Source organism: Nelumbo lutea, chromosome 1 (assembly GCF_056320005.1).
Source record: "Nelumbo lutea isolate HS-2025 chromosome 1, American lotus-T2T, whole genome shotgun sequence".
Lineage (NCBI taxonomy): Eukaryota > Viridiplantae > Streptophyta > Magnoliopsida > Proteales > Nelumbonaceae > Nelumbo > Nelumbo lutea.
In genome coordinates, this window is record NC_142684.1 from 105,516,413 (window position 1) to 105,534,565 (window position 18,153).

Below are 18,153 nucleotides of genomic sequence, written 5' to 3' on the forward strand. Positions count from 1 at the left end.
GATCGGCCTGAGTTGATCGGTTTGGTTGGGTTGGGCCTTCTTATGAACAGTCCTATAAGAGAGAGAGAGAGAGAGTTTCATGCTCTAGATTTTTATTTGTTTGGCAAGTTTGGTAAGAGTACAAATACAAATATTTATAATATAAATACATATAAAATACAAGATTTTGCACTCTATATATTTGTTTTTGTACTCCTTTAAAACAGAACTTTTTTACAAAATTTGTGAAACAGTGCTATTTTATTTTTTTCCCCCTTTCTCTCATGTTCTTGCATGTCATTGTATCCCATTTCCTCTCTCTCTCTCTCTCTCTCTCTCTCTCCAGTATATGGGGAGTCACTAGTCTATTGGTTCAAATGTTATTGGTTTTTAGTTTTGTGATTATGGGTATAAATTATTTTTTGAAGTTTCTTGGAATTTCCAATGTGTTCCTAGACAATTATAGGGGGAGGGGGAAGGTAAAAAAGTGAAAAAAAAGGTTAGCTTTATGTATATATGATGCAAATTTTGAAAGTAGAAAAACAAGAAAAAGTGAAGAAAAAAAAGCCCATATCGACTCTTCAAGAGTTTGGACTCAAAACGAAAGAAACTCAACCAAACCGTAGAGTTCTCTTTCTTCTTCCAGCTTCATCTAGAGGCAGAAGCCATTAACGATTGCAAATTCAGAGCATATATTTTAAAAAGAAAGATCTGTTTTTCTTCTCAAATCTTCGATCAATAGACTCGCGTTTCCCTTTTCAACCTTTATCTAAGGCTACAAGTCTCGTATTATTTGAAGCTAAAAAGTTACTTCAGTCAAGGCTGAATTACAAGTATTCGATCTTCAGTTTTGGGGTTCAACTAAAGCAATCTAACTCATGCTATTGAAAACCACTTCCATTAACGAATGATTATGAGCTCATTGTTAGGGCTAGAGGAGCCAGCTATCCAGCGAAACGACTGAGTTAGAGGCACTGCTATTTTTTAATTTGGTTTTGTTTCTCAAAAGCTATGGTGTTTAATAATAGTTTGAGATCTAACTTATTAAGTTGATATTGTTGAACAATGATTTGCGATCTCGCTTGAGTTAATGTTGTTGAATAATGGTTTCAGATCTGACAATCAGTACCGTGTAGCAGTTTCATTTTAGTTGTGATCTTTTTCTAGGAAAAGAAGAACATCTCTGCTTGATTTGTTATTTTTCCTTTTTTCTAGATTAGTTGGCATCAATTTCTCTGTTTGTAACTATGACTTACCAATCTTTCTTCTTCAAAATCGACAACAGAAAACAAAAACATTCAAGAAACCAATCCTCTCAATCTCACTCACTCCATTTTGTCTATAGCCTTACTCACTTCCACGAATTTCTGTGGCAAAATCAAAACCCAATCATGTCCTACAGTGAGGGGAATAATGGGCAACACGCATCACAAACATCACCCACTGTAACTTCACCTTGCTGAAATTAGGTCTTCAAGTATCAAAATTTTTATCGAATCCCCTTTTTCAAAATTATTCAAGTTTTAAGTTCTCCTTGCTATATCACAAAGATGGTTGCTTTTTCTATCGTTTTGATAATTCAAACTATCTTATTTATTTGTTTTAGGTTTTTATTTTAAAATATAAAAAATAAGACACTAACGGAGTTATCGCGACTCTCACACGCAGCTGACATGTTATCAAATGAATGGAAGTGCACTTTGACATACACCACATACACCATTCCGAGTGGTATAATTAATTTAATTCCATAGAGATATGCAGGTAAAGGAACCAACAAACAGTGGCAATAGCACATGCCCTTACACTAATTAAGGGCATTTTTGGTACTGCAGGATGATGGAGGTACATATATGACCCGTAATGAGGGTGGTGTCAACTGTCAACTGTCAACACCCACATTGATGAATTAGACAACAAAAGCTCCTTCTATTGACTTGATGATTTTGAGGGAACGAGATCGTCAAAGTTAATTTGATTTTTTTTCTTAAGTCCGGATAGACAATTTCATTTTGATGAGAGCTCCTCCAAAAGAGTCCAGATTTCTTTCTAACGGGACACTTCTCACACTGATCTCACACTATATATCAACTATACATCTTTTTTCACACTTATATGTTATTATTCATGAAAATTATAAGAAAGAAGGACCACAGTTATCTACAGATTTATTGGGCTCAATCAACGGAGCAATAAGAAATGAGACTGAAAAAGCTCTGTCCAACCTTCTCTGAGATGATGATTGATTGGATCACCAACCTGACCTTGAAAATGTTGGTCAACATATTAGGTTGGTCGTATAAAAAATTAATGGAGGTGGGGAATTGATTGGATCACCAACCTGACCTTGAAAATGTCGGTCAACATATTCAACAAATTAGGTTGGTCGTACAAAAACTTAATAGTGGTGCGGGTAACCAAACCCGTACCTCTCGCATGCGAAGCGGGGCTACACCAAATGATTAATATATTATTTCTTAAATCATTAATATATACAGAAAACTTGAATATATATACTCAGACTCACACAAAAATAAGACGAATAAAAAATGGTTTTTTATTCTGTAGGACAAAGCATTAGAAATCTTTCATGGAAGTCTGGTTTTTTCTTCTTTTTTTTTTTTTTACAAAAAGGTATTATTTAAAATTTTGGCCATTTTGCTCAATATTTTAAAACACAACTTGGAATTGGAACCATTCTAGGCATGTTCTGACAAAACAAATTAAAAAATAATTAAAATAAAAAAATGACAAAAAATCATCAAATGGGTCAATAATTTATTGACTAATTCAACGGTTTTTGACAAAAGACTGAATTTGAGGTAAATCAGAACCAATTGCTTGGGTGGTTCTTAAGCCGAATGGTCCGATCATGCAGATCAATAGCAATTCAAAAACCATGATTTTGGTAGCCTACTATAGATAACATCTAATCATAAGTGTGGATAAAACAGTATTTACATTCCACATTCTCTTAATTGAAAAGATAAATAAAAACCGGAATTCGCTAAGGTGTCATGTGCAGAGGCTCGCAAAACAGTTAACGTTGTTTTATCCAAACATCCAAAGTGATATCGTTTATATTATTGTTCACATTTCCAGTGAGGAGTATTGCATTCCTGAAGGGCTTTGATAGTGGACATGGAGTCAGACTGGACAAATAAGAGGGAATAGGTTACTTTGAAGAGCATATAAAACACCTTCACGAATTGCCCAAAGCTCTGCTTTTTCAATGGACGCCCATCCCATATTAATAAAAAAACCCCGGCCCACACCATCTTCCCATGTGGTTACTGAAAATTCCCGGCTTTACTTCGTCTTCATTTAACAGCTCATCTGTATTAAGTTTGAAGTAGTTTTTCAGAGGAAAGGTGCCAACCAGCGGATTGATAAAGGTCTCTTGCAGGTCGTAGCAGAGACTTTGGGATTGAATCATGCCTATACTTGGGTTGGGAGATGGGCTATTCCCCGTTGTATATCCTTTAAAAAAATATGCAAAAAAGTAAGCCCCATTTAGCGTGTCTTTTTGTGTGGGCTATCAGCTTTTTAGATACTCGGGAGCCTATGTTTTCATTTTCTTCCGTTTTGTTAGAAAAAGATCTAATAGTTAAAAGACATCGTGCTGAAAGGACACACAAAACCCATTTTGAATGATTTTCGGAAAACTACAAATGGAGTTTTTTAAGTTTTATTTATTTATTTTTTAACTCGTTTTTGAATGGAAAGACACACCTTCAGGTATGTTTTGTTGGCAGGTGATCCCAAACTCGTGTAAATTGCCCCCACAACCACTCCAATTTCTCACTTTGCATGCAGGGATGATTTGTGGCATTGTCATGGGTGAAGCATCATTTAATATAATCACCATATGTAATTAATCTGGATTTTATCAAAATTTGAATAGATCTAGAGTAGAAATCTGGCCCAATGCAATGTAAAATCTTCAAACCAGGTGTATCATGTGCATCTTTAGGCTCTGTTTGGGAATAATGCAAATATGCAGAGTATAAAACGGTTCATGTAGATGCAAAGTTGGGTTAGTTTTGCATTAACAAATTTACTTTCTTACCAAACAGATTTTTAACTGTAATGGATGTAAATATGAATCCCAATAGAATATATGTCTTCCACATTGAATGCAGATTTATTTCTTTTTTATCGATGTACATTTACGTCTCATTTTAAATATAAATACGCATTGAAAAATGTGTTTTCTTTTATTTATCAATGCATAATTGTATTCTTGCCAAACACTGGCAAAATCGAACCACATTACATATTTACCCTCAACCGGAGTTTACATTCCATTCACATCATTCCCAAACAGAGCCTTAGTACCAAAGTATATACTACTAATTTAAAATTCACGAAAACTTATAACCCCCAACTCTTACTTCTTTATTACCAAAAAATCTTACTTCTAAGATTCTGACCAATAAAAATCACCCCTGAATTTCTAAGAACCTCAGAACTTGCCACCTCAGTCAAGGTAGGTAGGACTCATCACCAATATAAGAAGCTTCTAGTTCACTTAAAATTGAGGTTATACTTTGAATGGTTTGTTTGAGATGCAAATGGAACTATAGAGATGGGTACAATTGCATGGGAAGAGCAGGTGGTCCCACTTTATATGGGAGAAGTTGTAAATGCATGGGGATGTGTGGAAGTTGTCTCCACTTATTGTGTGAGAAAAATAAAAAGTATAAATGCATGAGAGTACAAGTGTAAAGTGGGAGGTGGGAGGAAAGTGGTGCAAATTTTGCATAAAGTTTGGTGATGCAAAAAGCAGAACTGCACACTCCCTACAAATGTAAATGAGACAAAATCTGCAAATTTTGTAGCGGATGGAAATACAAATCATAGTATGAAATAGATGCACATACTAGTGCAAAATTTAGACATAGCTCATACTATTAGACAAATGGAGATATAACTGCAATCTTTTTGAAGGCCAAGGCCCAAAATATCTAACCATGGTGAAATGTAGTTGGTGTTTGATGATACTTTTAAGACATCTAAAGTCTAAAAAGGTTGTTTTTCAGACCATTAGTGCATTTGTGTTCATGTCTTGTTTCATCCTTTGAAATAAGAAATAAGAGATGATTTGGTAAGACATGGCTCGATCTCTTAACACAGATAGATGCATTTCAAACTTGCACTAATGTCTAAAATATCCCAACTAATTACGGAACCTCTTGAACTCTATCTACGTTGCCTCATCTCCAATGAACATTGCGAGTGTTCAATGTTTTAAAAGGCTAAAGGGGTGGTTGAGACATAATGACCCAAAAAGGTGAGATGTAAGCCTCATGGCGTAATAATAATAATAATTATTATTATTATTATTAAAATGAAAAAAGATCCATTAGTATAAGATATGAATAAAATAACAAATTTAGGATCTTACATTTAGAATAATAAGAAAAATCTCACTTGATTTATCCAAAAGAAACTAAAAACTTGATTAGTCCTTTTTGCATTGAACTCTCTTAAAACACTAAGAAAACTAATAGAATTTGATTTACCTTATCATTTTTTCTTTTTTACTTTTTTATTTAGCCTAGAATTACTGCAGTATTATTTGCTATATGTCTTTATAAAAATATAAAAATATATACTTTTTTGCATTAATCACAAAGTAACCATTGATACTTGAGGCTTGTGCTATAAAGGCTTAAGTTGTGAGGCTTAAGCCTCAAGTAAAAATGTGTATGCCTCGACTTTATAAAGCCTTAAGTGAAGAATGATAACCAACATTTCCATAGTGGTTGGACAGTATGACCATTAATCCCAAAAAAAAAAAATCAGAAAAAAATCAGAAGTGTTTCTTTCTGTGAATGAATCAAACGTAAATTAGGGCATTAAATGCAACCCCAGCGGCCATCTCGTTAGCAGTACCCAAGTGGAGATGTGAACGCAATGATGCCATTAAAAACTCTCCAACGATCTTGAAAAGATTCACTGCACCAACCTATCTCTCCAGCCTCCATATAAGCAACTACCCATTGGCCACAACCACCTCTCTCTCTCTCTCCCCCTCTCTTCCTTTCCATCCCTCCATCGCCCTTTTCCGGCCCCCTCTGGTCATGGCTCCGGAGGAAGTCGAAGACCCAGTTTATGACATAAAGCTGTCGTCGGTGGTACCGGCGTCAATAACTGGAGAAGACAGAGTTCATGAGTTCAGTAGCATGGATTTGGCGTTGAAACTTCATTACCTCAGAGGTTTGTACTTCTTCAAGAGCAACATGGTCCAAGGTCTGACGATCTACGACTACAAGAAACACTTGTTTAAATGGCTGGAGATCAATGGCGTCCTCTCTGGCAGGATTCGGAGATCGGACTCGGGCCGGCCGTTCATCAAGTGCAACGATGGTGGCGTGAGGGTCATCGAAGCTCAGTGCAGCAACACCCTTGACCAGTGGTTAGAGATGAACGATTACTCTCTCCATAGACGCCTTTTTCCGAACCAAGTCCTCGGTCCTGACTTGGGTTTCTCTCCTTTGATTCTTGTGCAGGTACTGTTTCTAACTCTCATCTACCAAACTCTGACTTCTATAGAGACCTGTTGTATAGTTTTGCCTGAAAAGGAGAAGGGATTTCAATTCGAGCATGGACACTGATCTAGCATAGTTTTGCCGGCAGTTGGTACTATATTCAATTAACGGGGTGTTCTACAACATCATTATTTTTGTTTTCATATGCTTTTGAGACTGCCCCATCAGCAAAAAAAAAAGAAAATAATGATATTAATAAAACTGTTCTAGAATTCTGGAACATGTTTATTGATATTAGGGCCCAAAAGTTGCCTTTATCATTTATAATACTTTTTTTTTTACTAGAAATGCAATATACAATCAAATAAAAAATATGTATTTAAAATCAGAATTCTGGAACATGTTTTGATTTCAATTTTGCAAACAAAAAATATGCACAATAAAGAGCATGTTTTATTTTTTCTTTTTGTTTTAAGAAACAATCTATTTATTGTAGAACCCCCTCTAAACCATTAAACTTCAATTGTTTTCAAGTTTTCTGAATTTAGATGGTTTTCTTCTTTTATTTATTCAATGGTTTTCTAAAAATATGGGATCAAGAATATATTAAGGTTTCTGAGTTTTTTATTTCACTAGCTAATGTAAACATGATTTGCACATGACAATTTTAGATGATAATGATGATGGTAGTAATAATGTATCCAAATTATTTTAAATTTTTTTATACATTTCTATGTTTATAAAAATGATTTTTATTTATCAAACATTTTTTGTTTAAAATAATTTGAAAATAGAATTAATTTTTTTATATATTTCTATGTTTATAAAAGTAACTTGTTGTTTCTTTACTGCCCAACACTTTGATTCATACATCATAGTTGGCCTTACATTAACGAGGGTGATAGAAATGTAAATGCTAGGATGGATGAGTGAAAAACTAGAAAGAATAGGATCCGGGTTGCAGCCATCAATAAAACCTAGTAATTGTTCCAATAAGTGACAAAATAAGAAAAAGTAGATTAAGATGGTTTGATTACATGTATGGAAGACCATGGATGGCTAGAGTTAGAAGAAAGTGGTTTCATGATATGTTACAAGTGCAAGGGGCTAGAAGAGTTAGGGGTAGACCAGAAATAGTACAAAACTATTTAAGCACTAACAATTTAATGGTAGATATAGCTCTAAATAGAATGGATTAGCGAAATGGTATTCATGTAGGGGACACCATATAGTTAAGATAAGGCATGGATGTGCCCAAATGGTTTCTACAAATTTTATGTATTTTATGTAATCTTTTTGTGTTTTTATCTTTATTTAATTACAAAAAATGGATTGACCCATTTGACCCTAATAGTTGAATGGTTGAATTGCTTATCTACCACCTATACAAAAACAATTTTGCCTTTTGTTTATTTTAAAAAATATAAGCTTTACATTGTTAAAAGTATTGAATATAGATCGAATATTAACTCTCATTCTCCAATTAAATCATATATTTAAGATGCTTTTTCTCACCAACTAATTCTAATGTTACATTTATATCCAAGCTCATTCATACTAGTATAGGTATAAATATTTTAAAATAAATTAAACATATGTTTGTTTTTATTTTTAATAACCATCCATGTCAGATTTATTTTTAATTTTAGTTTTTGAAATATATTAAACACATAACAATGCTATTTGAATCGTGGAATTTTGGTGAACAACTCTCAACGGAGGGTCTTTTGTTTTTGTTTTTTTTTTTTTTTTCGATAGATACAATGGAGGGTCTTAGAAAAAGAAAAATCCTTCATTAAAATTTTGAAATGAAGGATTTTAATTTCTTTACACAAAGTACCTTCAAGCAAGGTTTTTAAAACCGAATCGGACAACAAACCAGTCAGGGGTCTGGTTCCCGGGTCAAACAGTTCAACCGTTCAAACCGAATAAACAGCCCATTCTGACAAAAAAATAAAAAACAAATAAAAACCGACCAAACCATTGAATGATTCGAATAGATCGACTGTCTGGATCAGCAGTTTGCTGACCAATTAACGGTTTAGGGGTAAATAAAGGTTATAGGGTAACACGGAACTGGTTCCTGATTTTTCCAGTCTGATCGTCCAATCCAATCTGGTTTTGAAAACCATGCCTTCAAGAGAAGATTGAAGATACCCTTGAAAGAACACCTAACCTGTAGTAGTCCAATCCCTATCAATAGAGGTATTGGACCTCAACAGTCCATTTTGTTCCATGGATTGGGCCTAAGAAACCATCTACCACAAATAATCTTGCTCTCCCAATGTCCACACCCACAACTACACCAACTTATGAATATCCACTCATCTAATTTGTGGATGAACTCATAAATAATACAGCTCAGATCTGTTGTATTTATTATTCTCAACTGGCTTTCCAGACAGTTCCAACTCTCAACAGAATTTTTATTTTCTGTATTGTTTTTTAGTTTACTTGGTTCAAATGTGGAGGAGTATCAGTGGGGCTAAGCTGGGCCCATGTCCTTGGAGATCCATTCTCAGCTTCAAGACTCATCAACATCTGGGCCCAAATGCTGTCCGATCGTCTTCCACCCAAATCATTCAACCTTCCAAAAGCAGAGCCCAAACCCCAAATGCCCGAAACCCCGGTTCATGATGGCTCAGAACCAGTCTCAGTGAAACGGGTCGAACCCGTGGGAGAACACTGGTTAGTCGCTAATAACTGCCAAATGGAGACATTCTCCTTCCAACTGACTTCCGCAGAACTTACTAACCTGCACTCAAAGATGAGAAATCAAACTGGTAAAACCCCAACATTTGAATCGCTCTCAGCTATAATCTGGCAGAGCTTAGCAAGGGTTAGAGGAAAACCAGAGCCAAGAACGGTCACTGTTTATCGGAAAGGTCGCCATGATGGGGAGTTGGGCAACAACCAGGCAGTGAGCGTAGTGAAGGCCGACTTCTCTATTGCAGATGCCAGTGCGTCAGAACTAGCACAGATGTTGGTTGGACAATCAGTGGAGGAGAATAGCAAGATTGAAAAGGCAGTAGAGAGAGACCAGGGGCTGACTGACTTTATTGCACTGGGCGTAAACCTGACATTTGTGAATTTGGAAGAGGTCGAGCTTTATGGACTGGAGTTCAAGGGACAGAAGCCTATCTATGCGAACTGTCTGATCGACGGAGTTGGCGATGAAGGCGTTGTGTTGGTGCTTCCAGGCCCAGAATCAGGCAGTGTTGCTGAAGATAGAGGAGGAAGAACGGTGACTGTGACGCTGCCAGAAAACCAAGTTGCCCAGCTGAAAAATGAGCTTCAGAGAGAATGGTGCATTAGCGTCTGAACACTATGCTTAGATCTTATGGTGGTGATGTTGGTTTAAATGTTTTATCTCTATTTTTTCGGTGTGTAGGTCTGAATTGTTGAAGAATAACATTTTCATTTTTTTTTTTTTTTAAAGTTTGAACATGATTATGAATTTATGATGGGGCGGAGTTAATTGCATTCTGGTTTGCAACAGTGGATCTCTCTCTCACAAACAGAAAATTATTACATAGTATGGGCTGTACTGGGATATGATTTTGGTTGTGACAACTGGCGACAGGGTGGTGACTGATGAGATGAACGCACATCATCAGCCCATGCCCATTCCCTCTTGCAGATATGGGCGTACTGACATTTAAAAGCTTGCAAATTAATCTATATCTATACTATCCGATGTTTTAAAAACCGAACCGGAACCGCTGGTTTTTGGGTCAGCGGTTCGATCATCTGGTTCGAATGGACGGCCCATCACAATTAAAAAAAAAATTAAAAAATAATTGAAACCAAAAAATGGTCAAAATCCATTCATTGGGTCGAATGAATTGATGGTTCGACAGCCTAGGTCAATGGATCGTTGACCAAGTCAAAGTTTATTAACATAAGATCAGGTTTGGGGTGAAATGGAACCGGTTGCCTGAACAGTTTCTAGGTCGAATGATCTGACCATCCAGGTCAATGACGGTTTGAAAAGCATGATAACTATACTATATATAAATTGTGTTGTCTATGTTGAAGTCTCAACCCATATATATATGGAACAATTTTGAGGTGAACCACATTGTATGTATTTGGTATAGCTTCTGTTTATTAAATGAAGGTTTGTATTTGATTTATCTTCAAAACCGAGAAAAGTACTTGATAAATCATTTATGGACAACTAGGCGCCATTAGGTGCCATATTAGCGGAATAGTAAATAAAAAAACCCACTTTTGTGAATTTCAATGCATACGGATAAATATGATGGGAAAAATGCTGATTTGGCGATGACATGGCAGTGTTCTAATAAATGTCTATCAAGAAATAACCACTGAACAAAACACATGCTGACACACATTACACATTGTTTTCTACTTTCAGGCATATTACTTAATGGGTTTATGCCATTATTAATTTATTATTAATGATGAAAATCATACTATTGGAAGAAGAATACCAATTTCTCAAAGGAAATTTTTCCAATCAGTACCCTGTGCTTTGGCTCAAGTGACAATTTGATCCCCAAACTTTAAAATACAACAATCCAATACCCAAACTTTTGAAACCCAACAATCTAGTATCTACCATTAACTGGCCATTGAATATCATGTGAAAAGACAAGAATGCCCATCCATTAGTTTACCCCTCGTTATTTCATCAAATCCCAATCCTAAATATTTTGATAACTCAACCAAACAATATAAATTACTCAGCACCGATGTTGGGGACTTTGGGGCTGGTGACCTCTATTCTATTCTCCATTATTATCGGATAGACCATTGTCATCAAATCAAAACCAATTTTAGAGCAGAGCTATGGAATCAACAATTAGAGAGAAGCAAGGGAGAAGAGTCCTAGACTCAAACTTCTAAGATCGGAAGTTTCCTTTGGGGTTTTTCGTTTTTTGGTTGTATTTTGAGATGAGGAGAGCACTTGTCACTGGTGAAAATTCGATGATTGATGATGAGAAAAGGAGGAAGAAGAAAAAGGATCAAAGAAGAAGAGGAGGAGAGTAGTCAAGAGACAGGGTTTGTGCTTCTCTACGAGGATCTGCTCTTCGAGGTGCTGAAGCACTTGGACGTGCGATCGCTTGCCATTGCATCTTATGTTAACAAATACTGGCAATCGACAGCTCCAATAACCGCTGAAATGGCTGCAACAATCAACAGCCGCTTCGCTCCACACACATGAAATAAAAGAATAAAAACACTGCGTTAAAAATGCTAGGCTTTATCATCCTTTTTATTCTTTTATTCATGCACTAGACGAACATCGGTTGTAGCAATCAGCAGCTCCATTCCGTGGTTCTTGCTCTCGAAGGTTTTCGTCACCTCCATTCCCACTGCCTTTGGCCCCTCTTAAAACCACCTCCATAAAAAATGCAAGTTCATTGGAGAAAAGACGAGGTTCAACTCTCCTTGTCTCTCCTCTCAATTTGCTATTTCGAGAAGATGAATGTACAACAAAGGCAAATGAAAACGCTTTCTGCTTTACTCATCACCTTTGTTAATAGAATTAGTTTGATTGACATCTCTCTCAGTTGTACTTGTATTTATAAATATAGTGACATCTCTCTCAGACATGTAATGAAAAGAATTCTCTTCCTTCTATTTTGAATGTTCTTTATGTTTTTCATGGTATCAGAGCTACTCTCCTTCTATTAGTGGAGATATGGCATCGTCGAGCACCACGCTTGCTTCAACACCGAGCAATCAAAAGGTTGAGGTGAAGACCTTTACTCATGCGATTTCTGTTTGATTAATAGAGAACAATTTTCTTCTATGGAAGCAGCAAATTATATCTGTGATCAGAGGATACAAATTACAACACTTCTTAGATGGTTCTTCAGTTCCAAAGAAGTTTCAAAGGCAAGAAGATGAAGATCAAGGTAGAGCCAGTGAAGAGTTTATAGAATGGGATCAACAAGATCAATTGTTGTTGCCTTGGATGCTTTCGTCAATGTCCGAGAACATGTTGACCAGAGTTGTTGGCTGTGAGACATCTTGGGAAGCTTGGGAGCGAATTCAAATCTTCTTTGCGTCTCAGATTCGCGCTAAAATCAAGCAGTTGAAGACGCAATTATGGAACACAAAGAAAGGTTCATTGTATATTAATGAGTACTTGTTGAAAATTAAAGGTACTGTTGATGCTTTGGCTGCGATCAGAAATCCGATCTCTCCAAGTGATCATATTGAAGCTATATTCGATGGACTCTCAGAGGATTTGATCCTTTCATCACATTAGTTACATCTAGACTGGATCCATACACTGTAAGTGATATTGAATCACTTCTTCTTGCACAAGAATGTAGAACTGAGAAACACAAATCAGTGGAGACTCTCACAGCTAATGTTGCACAATTGCAAGTCAAGAATAATTCAAATAATCCTAGCAGCAGACCTCCATTTGCAGGAAGAGGAGGTATGAATGTTCAAGGTGCCAGAGAAGGTATGAACTCTGGTAAGCAAGGAGGAAGACTAGGCAGAGGTGGTTTCAACAGACCATTTGTTATTTGTCAAGTGTGTGGTAAATTTGGTCATCTTGCATCCAATTGTTACCATAGGTATGACCAGAATTATCAGTTATTAGTTGCAGATTTTCATAATGCACAGAAGCAGCAGCAACAACAGCAACAGCAAGTCTCCTCTCCACATCTATAGGCTTATATTGCTACTCCTGAATCAGTCTCTAACCACTCATGGTATCCTGATTCGAGTGCACCAAATCACATTACCTATGATGCAGCCAATCTTGCTAGCAAGACTCCCTACACAGGAATTGATGCTCTTTATATTGGTGATGGATCGGGTTTGCAAATTTCTAATGTTGGACACGCTTTAATTCACTCCTCTTCCTCTCCTTCACCTTTGATTTTGAAAAATCTGCTTCATGTTCCTCTTATTACTAAGAATCTTCTTAGTGTCTCTCAATTTGCTAGATATAATAATGTTTTCTTTGAATTCCATCTTGATTTTTGTGTGGTAAATGATCAAGTTTCCAAAAGAATTCTTTTGCAAGGCAAGCTTAGAGCAGGTCTCTACTCTTTTAAAGATCTATATGTAACCAGATATGTTTCTTCTTCATCATTCAGTTCTGCTTCTGCTGTGTCTCAACAGCCTTCTTCTCCTTCTGCTACACCTATGTCTGCTCATACTGCTTACACTACTTCAGCGTCCTCTTCTGTTCCTGTATTTCATTTGTAGCACAATAGACTAGACCTTTTCATAGGCCGGGCTTTCACATGTCATTAAGGGAAATATTCTAGGCCCGAGCCTGAGCCCGACCCTGATAAAAGCCCAAAGCCCAAGCCTGAGCCTGAAGCCCGACCTAATAAAAAGACAATTTCCCTATTCAAATTAGAATTAAAAATCCATATAGTTTTTTTTCCTATTTAAATGAACAATGGGCCTACAAGATGGTTTTTTTCCCCTTTCTTTTATATTTTAAAACACAATTTTACATTCTTAAATAAAAAAAAAATTATTCAAATGGACATAATCACATTACTCACTTTAAGTCTAATATTAGGTCGGGTCGGGCAAGGCTATTTTGAGAAAACCGGATCCTGGCTCGAATTTATTGCAGGCTGGGCTTTTTGGCCCAAATTTAAGTCGTGGGCCTATAACCACATTCAAGCCCGTCCGGGGGCTGGACCGGCCCATTAGGCCACCCGGCCCATGAACAGGTCTACAATAGACTAGGCCACCCTTCTTTACCTATTCTGAATAATGTACTGAATGCTTGTAATGTTCCTGCTGTTAATAAAAATGATTTGGTTGTTTGCAAGGCTTGTGTAATTGGTAAATCTCATCAGCTTCCTTATCATGCTTCTTCTTCTGTATACACACAACCTCTGCAGTTAATCCACACTGATTTATGGGGGCCAGCACCTCATAAATCATACAATGGATATACCTATTATATACATTTCACTGATGCCTTCTCTCGCTATTCCTGGATATATCTCCTTAAGAATAAATCTGATGCTTTTTCTACTTTCCTTCAATTCAAGACTATGGCTGAATTACAATTTGATCATAAGATTAAAGCCATTTAGAGTGACTAGGGATGGGAGTTTAGAGCATTTTCTCAGTTCCTCTCTGATAATGGTATCCTCCATCGCTTGAGTTGTCCTCATGCCCACCAGTAGAATGGTTTGGTTGAATGCAGACATAAACATATAACAGAAATTGGTTTAACTCTACTGTCCCAATCTACTCTTCCTCTCAAATTCTGGGATGAAGCCTTCTGAACTGCCACCTTCCTTATTAATCACTTACCTACTCCAGCTCTGAATGGTTCTTCACCATATTCTCTCTTATTTCATTCTCCACCTGATTATTCAGCTCTTATAACTTTTGGTTGTGCTTGTTATCCTCTCACTGCTTCTTACAATAAACACAAGCTTGATTTCAAGTCCACTCAATGCATTTTCCTTGCCTATAGTCTCCAACACAAAGGCTACAAGTGTTTGGCACCTTCTGGTAGAATTTACATTTCTAGAGATGTCATCTTTGATGAGCATTTTTTTCCCTATTCTACTCTCTTTTATTCATCTTCCAGTTTTGTTGCAACCTCTTCTTCTTCACCTCTTCATTTTCCTTCAGCATCTCCTCCCCAAGCTGAATTACAGGGTGTTCCTAGATCTTTGACACCTGAATCATCTACTAATGTTGAGAGTGTTATTCCTACTGATCTTGTTACTAATACTTTGCCTGGCAGTTCAGATTGTTGTCCTGCAGCTGAGCCCACTTCTGCTCCTGTAGTGAGAGTTGTTGGTTCTGTTTTATCTGGCTCTACAGAATTACCTGCAACACCTGTTCAGACTAGCTCTCAGTCACTTCATCCTATGATTACCAGATCAAAGAATGATGTGTTCAAGCCTAAAGCCTTGGCTGCTTATAAAGAGCCTTCCACTGTCACAGAGGCTTTGCAGTCCCCTAGTTGGAAACAAGCTATAACAGAGGAATATTTTGCTCTTTTGAAGAATCATACTTGGGACTTGGTACATCTTCCTGCTGATAGAAAATCAATTGGCTACAAATGGGTGTTCAAAATTAAACATAATTCCGATGGTTTAGTTTAGAGATTGAAAGCAATGCTTGTGGCTAAGGGATTTTTTCAACAAAAGGGTTGTGATTTCAAAGAGACTTTTAGCCATGTAATTAAACCAACAATAATCCAAATTATATTGACTCTGGCTCTCTGTTGGAAATGGAAAATTCATCAAATTGATGTGAATAATGCTTTTCTAAATGATGTTCTAGAAGAAGAGGTGTATATGGATCAACCTCAAGGTTTTGGAGTTGAAGATAGGAGGCTGGTTTGCAGGTTCAGGAAAGCCCTTTATGGTCTCAAACAATCTCAAACAAGCTCCCCAAGCTTGGTCTGAGAAGTTAACAACTCTATCAAAGTTTGGGTTTGTGTCTAGCAAGTGTGATCATTCATTGTTTTTGAGAGTCACCTCCCGACATACCACTTTTGTTCTAGTGTATGTTGATGACATGCTTATTACAAGGACTTTTTAAATCAATTGTGACCAGTTTAATCCAAGCTTTGAATAAGGAATTCTCTGTTAAAGATCTTGGTGAGCTGAATTATTTCCTTTGTATTGAAGTGAATAAGCTTCAAGATGGTTCCCTGCATCTTTCACAGAGTAAGTATGTTAAAGACTTACTACAGAAAGCTCATGTCTCAAGCTAAAGGAGTGGATACACCTATGCCAACCGGTCTCAAGTTGTCTAAAGTGGAGGGTGAACCAATTGTGAATGCCACAACCTATATGTCGATTGTCAGAGCTCTCCAATATGCTACCATAACCAGACCTGATATTTCATATGCAGTCAATAAATGTTGCCAGTTTATGCAATAGCCTCTGGAGCCTCATTAGAAGTTAGTCAAGCGTATTTTGAGGTACTTGGATGGGACAGTTAGTCATGGGTTGCACTTGAAGGATACACAAAATTTGCACTTGTATGCATTTTCTGATGCAGATTGGGCATCGGATATTGATGATACACGAAGTACTATTGGCTTTTGTGTTTATCTAGGTGAGAACTTGGTGTCTTGGTCTTCTAAGAAGCAGCACACTGTCAGCCGCTCGAGTACAGAAGCTGAGTATCGTGGGATGGCACACAGTAGCTGAAGTTGCTTGGATACAATCACTCCTTAGGGAGCTAAATGTGACTCTAAGGAAAGTGCCATTGTTGTTATGTGATAACCTCAGTTCTATCTTGTTGTCTGCGAATCACATCTTGCATTATCGGACAAAGCATATGGAGCTCGATATTCATTTTGTTAGAGAGAAGGTTATTAGGAAAGAGTTGGAGGTTAAGCATGTCACTTCTGCCGAGCAAGTAGTTGATGGCTTGACTAAACCAGTTTCTAGCCTTCAGTTTGAGTTGCTGAAGAACATATTAGGAGTTCGAGATTTGCAGAAATGTGTTGAACGAGGGAGAACGAGGGAGGTCCAAATTACCGGGGCATGTAAACAAAATTAGTTAGATAGAAGTCTGTTAAGAGTTAGTTACAAGATTCCCTCCATAAGTTAGTTACATCCAACTGTACTTGTATCTATAAATATAGTGACCTCTCTCTCAGACATGTAATGAAAAGAATTCTCTTCCTTCTATCTTGAACATTTATGTTTTTCGACCTTAATTTTCCTTTTTTTTTTCTTTCTGCGCTTGTGTTCTTGGATTTCATATGGATCTCTTATATATAGATCTCTGTAATGTGAGAATCTATAATAGTAATACTGATAAATTTTCATGGGGTTTTTTCCTTTTTTATTATTAACTTCAAAATATCTAAGAAATGATGGTGTTTGTGAAATGAAAATTACTTTTTTTGGGTGTTTATGAGTAGATGAGCATAAGAATTTGTATGTTTTATTTATATATAATATTTATGCATATAATATATAAATTATAATGATATAATAATATACAATATATAATATATTAATAAAATAAATAATTGTTTTCAATTTTATTATACTAATTTATTTAATTATTGTATATATATAAGCAATTGTATACATCAAAATTAATATAAAATTAAAATTTTAAGTTTTTCTTCAACTTTTTTAAATAAATTGCTTTGGCTCAATCCATGGCCTGGCCTGGCCCAAGGCTTGGGTCGTGGGCTGTGCCAGGCCAACCCCCCAAGTTATCCTAGGGGAGAGCGGCACTACCTAGGATGGCCTACGAGTCATGTTGTGTTGGCCCGAGATGGCCTGCGGGCCATGCCAACACGACCCGTTTTACACCTCTATTCCCATTGAGCCATCAGCAGGCAGTAGCAACTGCCACTGTGGCCACCAACCGATTAGGTCCTGCAAAATCTCCTACTGCTACCAGCAATGCTTCTTGGGAGCATAAATTTCCCCTCTTTACTTGTTTTTGCATTTGTTTGCTTTCCCCTCTTCTCTGCAATTATTTTCATTTTTAGTATTTTTTTGAATATTGTCCTTTTGTATTCGGCCTAAGCTCCCATACTTCTATTTACTATGACTATAAGTTAGCATTTTGGCCTTTTTTTTACTTATGACATTGATCCCTTTCCTGAATTGGGACCATGAATTTGGTACCATAAATTCAGCACCCAATGTTTAGGAAGTGTAATTTTTTTTATCAGTAAGCACAATTTATTAATTGATAAGATTAAAAAGCATATACA

The 18,153-nt window shown here is 36.6% G+C and overlaps 2 protein-coding genes across 2 annotated transcripts; both read left to right on the plus strand.

Moving 5' to 3' along the window:
- Positions 1-5,911: 5,911 nt before the first annotated feature.
- On the plus strand, positions 5,912-9,971 carry LOC148876585 (protein ECERIFERUM 2-like). The gene is made up of 2 exons (XM_088969903.1): positions 5,912-6,494; positions 8,923-9,971. Exons 1-2 carry the CDS (start codon positions 6,066-6,068, stop codon positions 9,793-9,795), a joined length of 1,302 nt encoding a protein of 433 aa, XP_088826029.1. The 5' UTR covers positions 5,912-6,065; the 3' UTR covers positions 9,796-9,971.
- A 1,465-nt stretch (positions 9,972-11,436) lies between these two features.
- LOC148876586 (uncharacterized) lies at positions 11,437-16,973 on the plus strand. The gene is made up of 10 exons (XM_088967671.1): positions 11,437-11,535; positions 12,118-12,198; positions 12,265-12,578; positions 12,692-12,921; positions 13,159-13,672; positions 15,037-15,478; positions 15,741-15,907; positions 16,017-16,129; positions 16,334-16,386; positions 16,524-16,973. Exons 1-10 carry the CDS (start codon positions 11,437-11,439, stop codon positions 16,971-16,973), a joined length of 2,463 nt encoding a protein of 820 aa, XP_088823797.1.
- Positions 16,974-18,153: the final 1,180 nt, after the last annotated feature.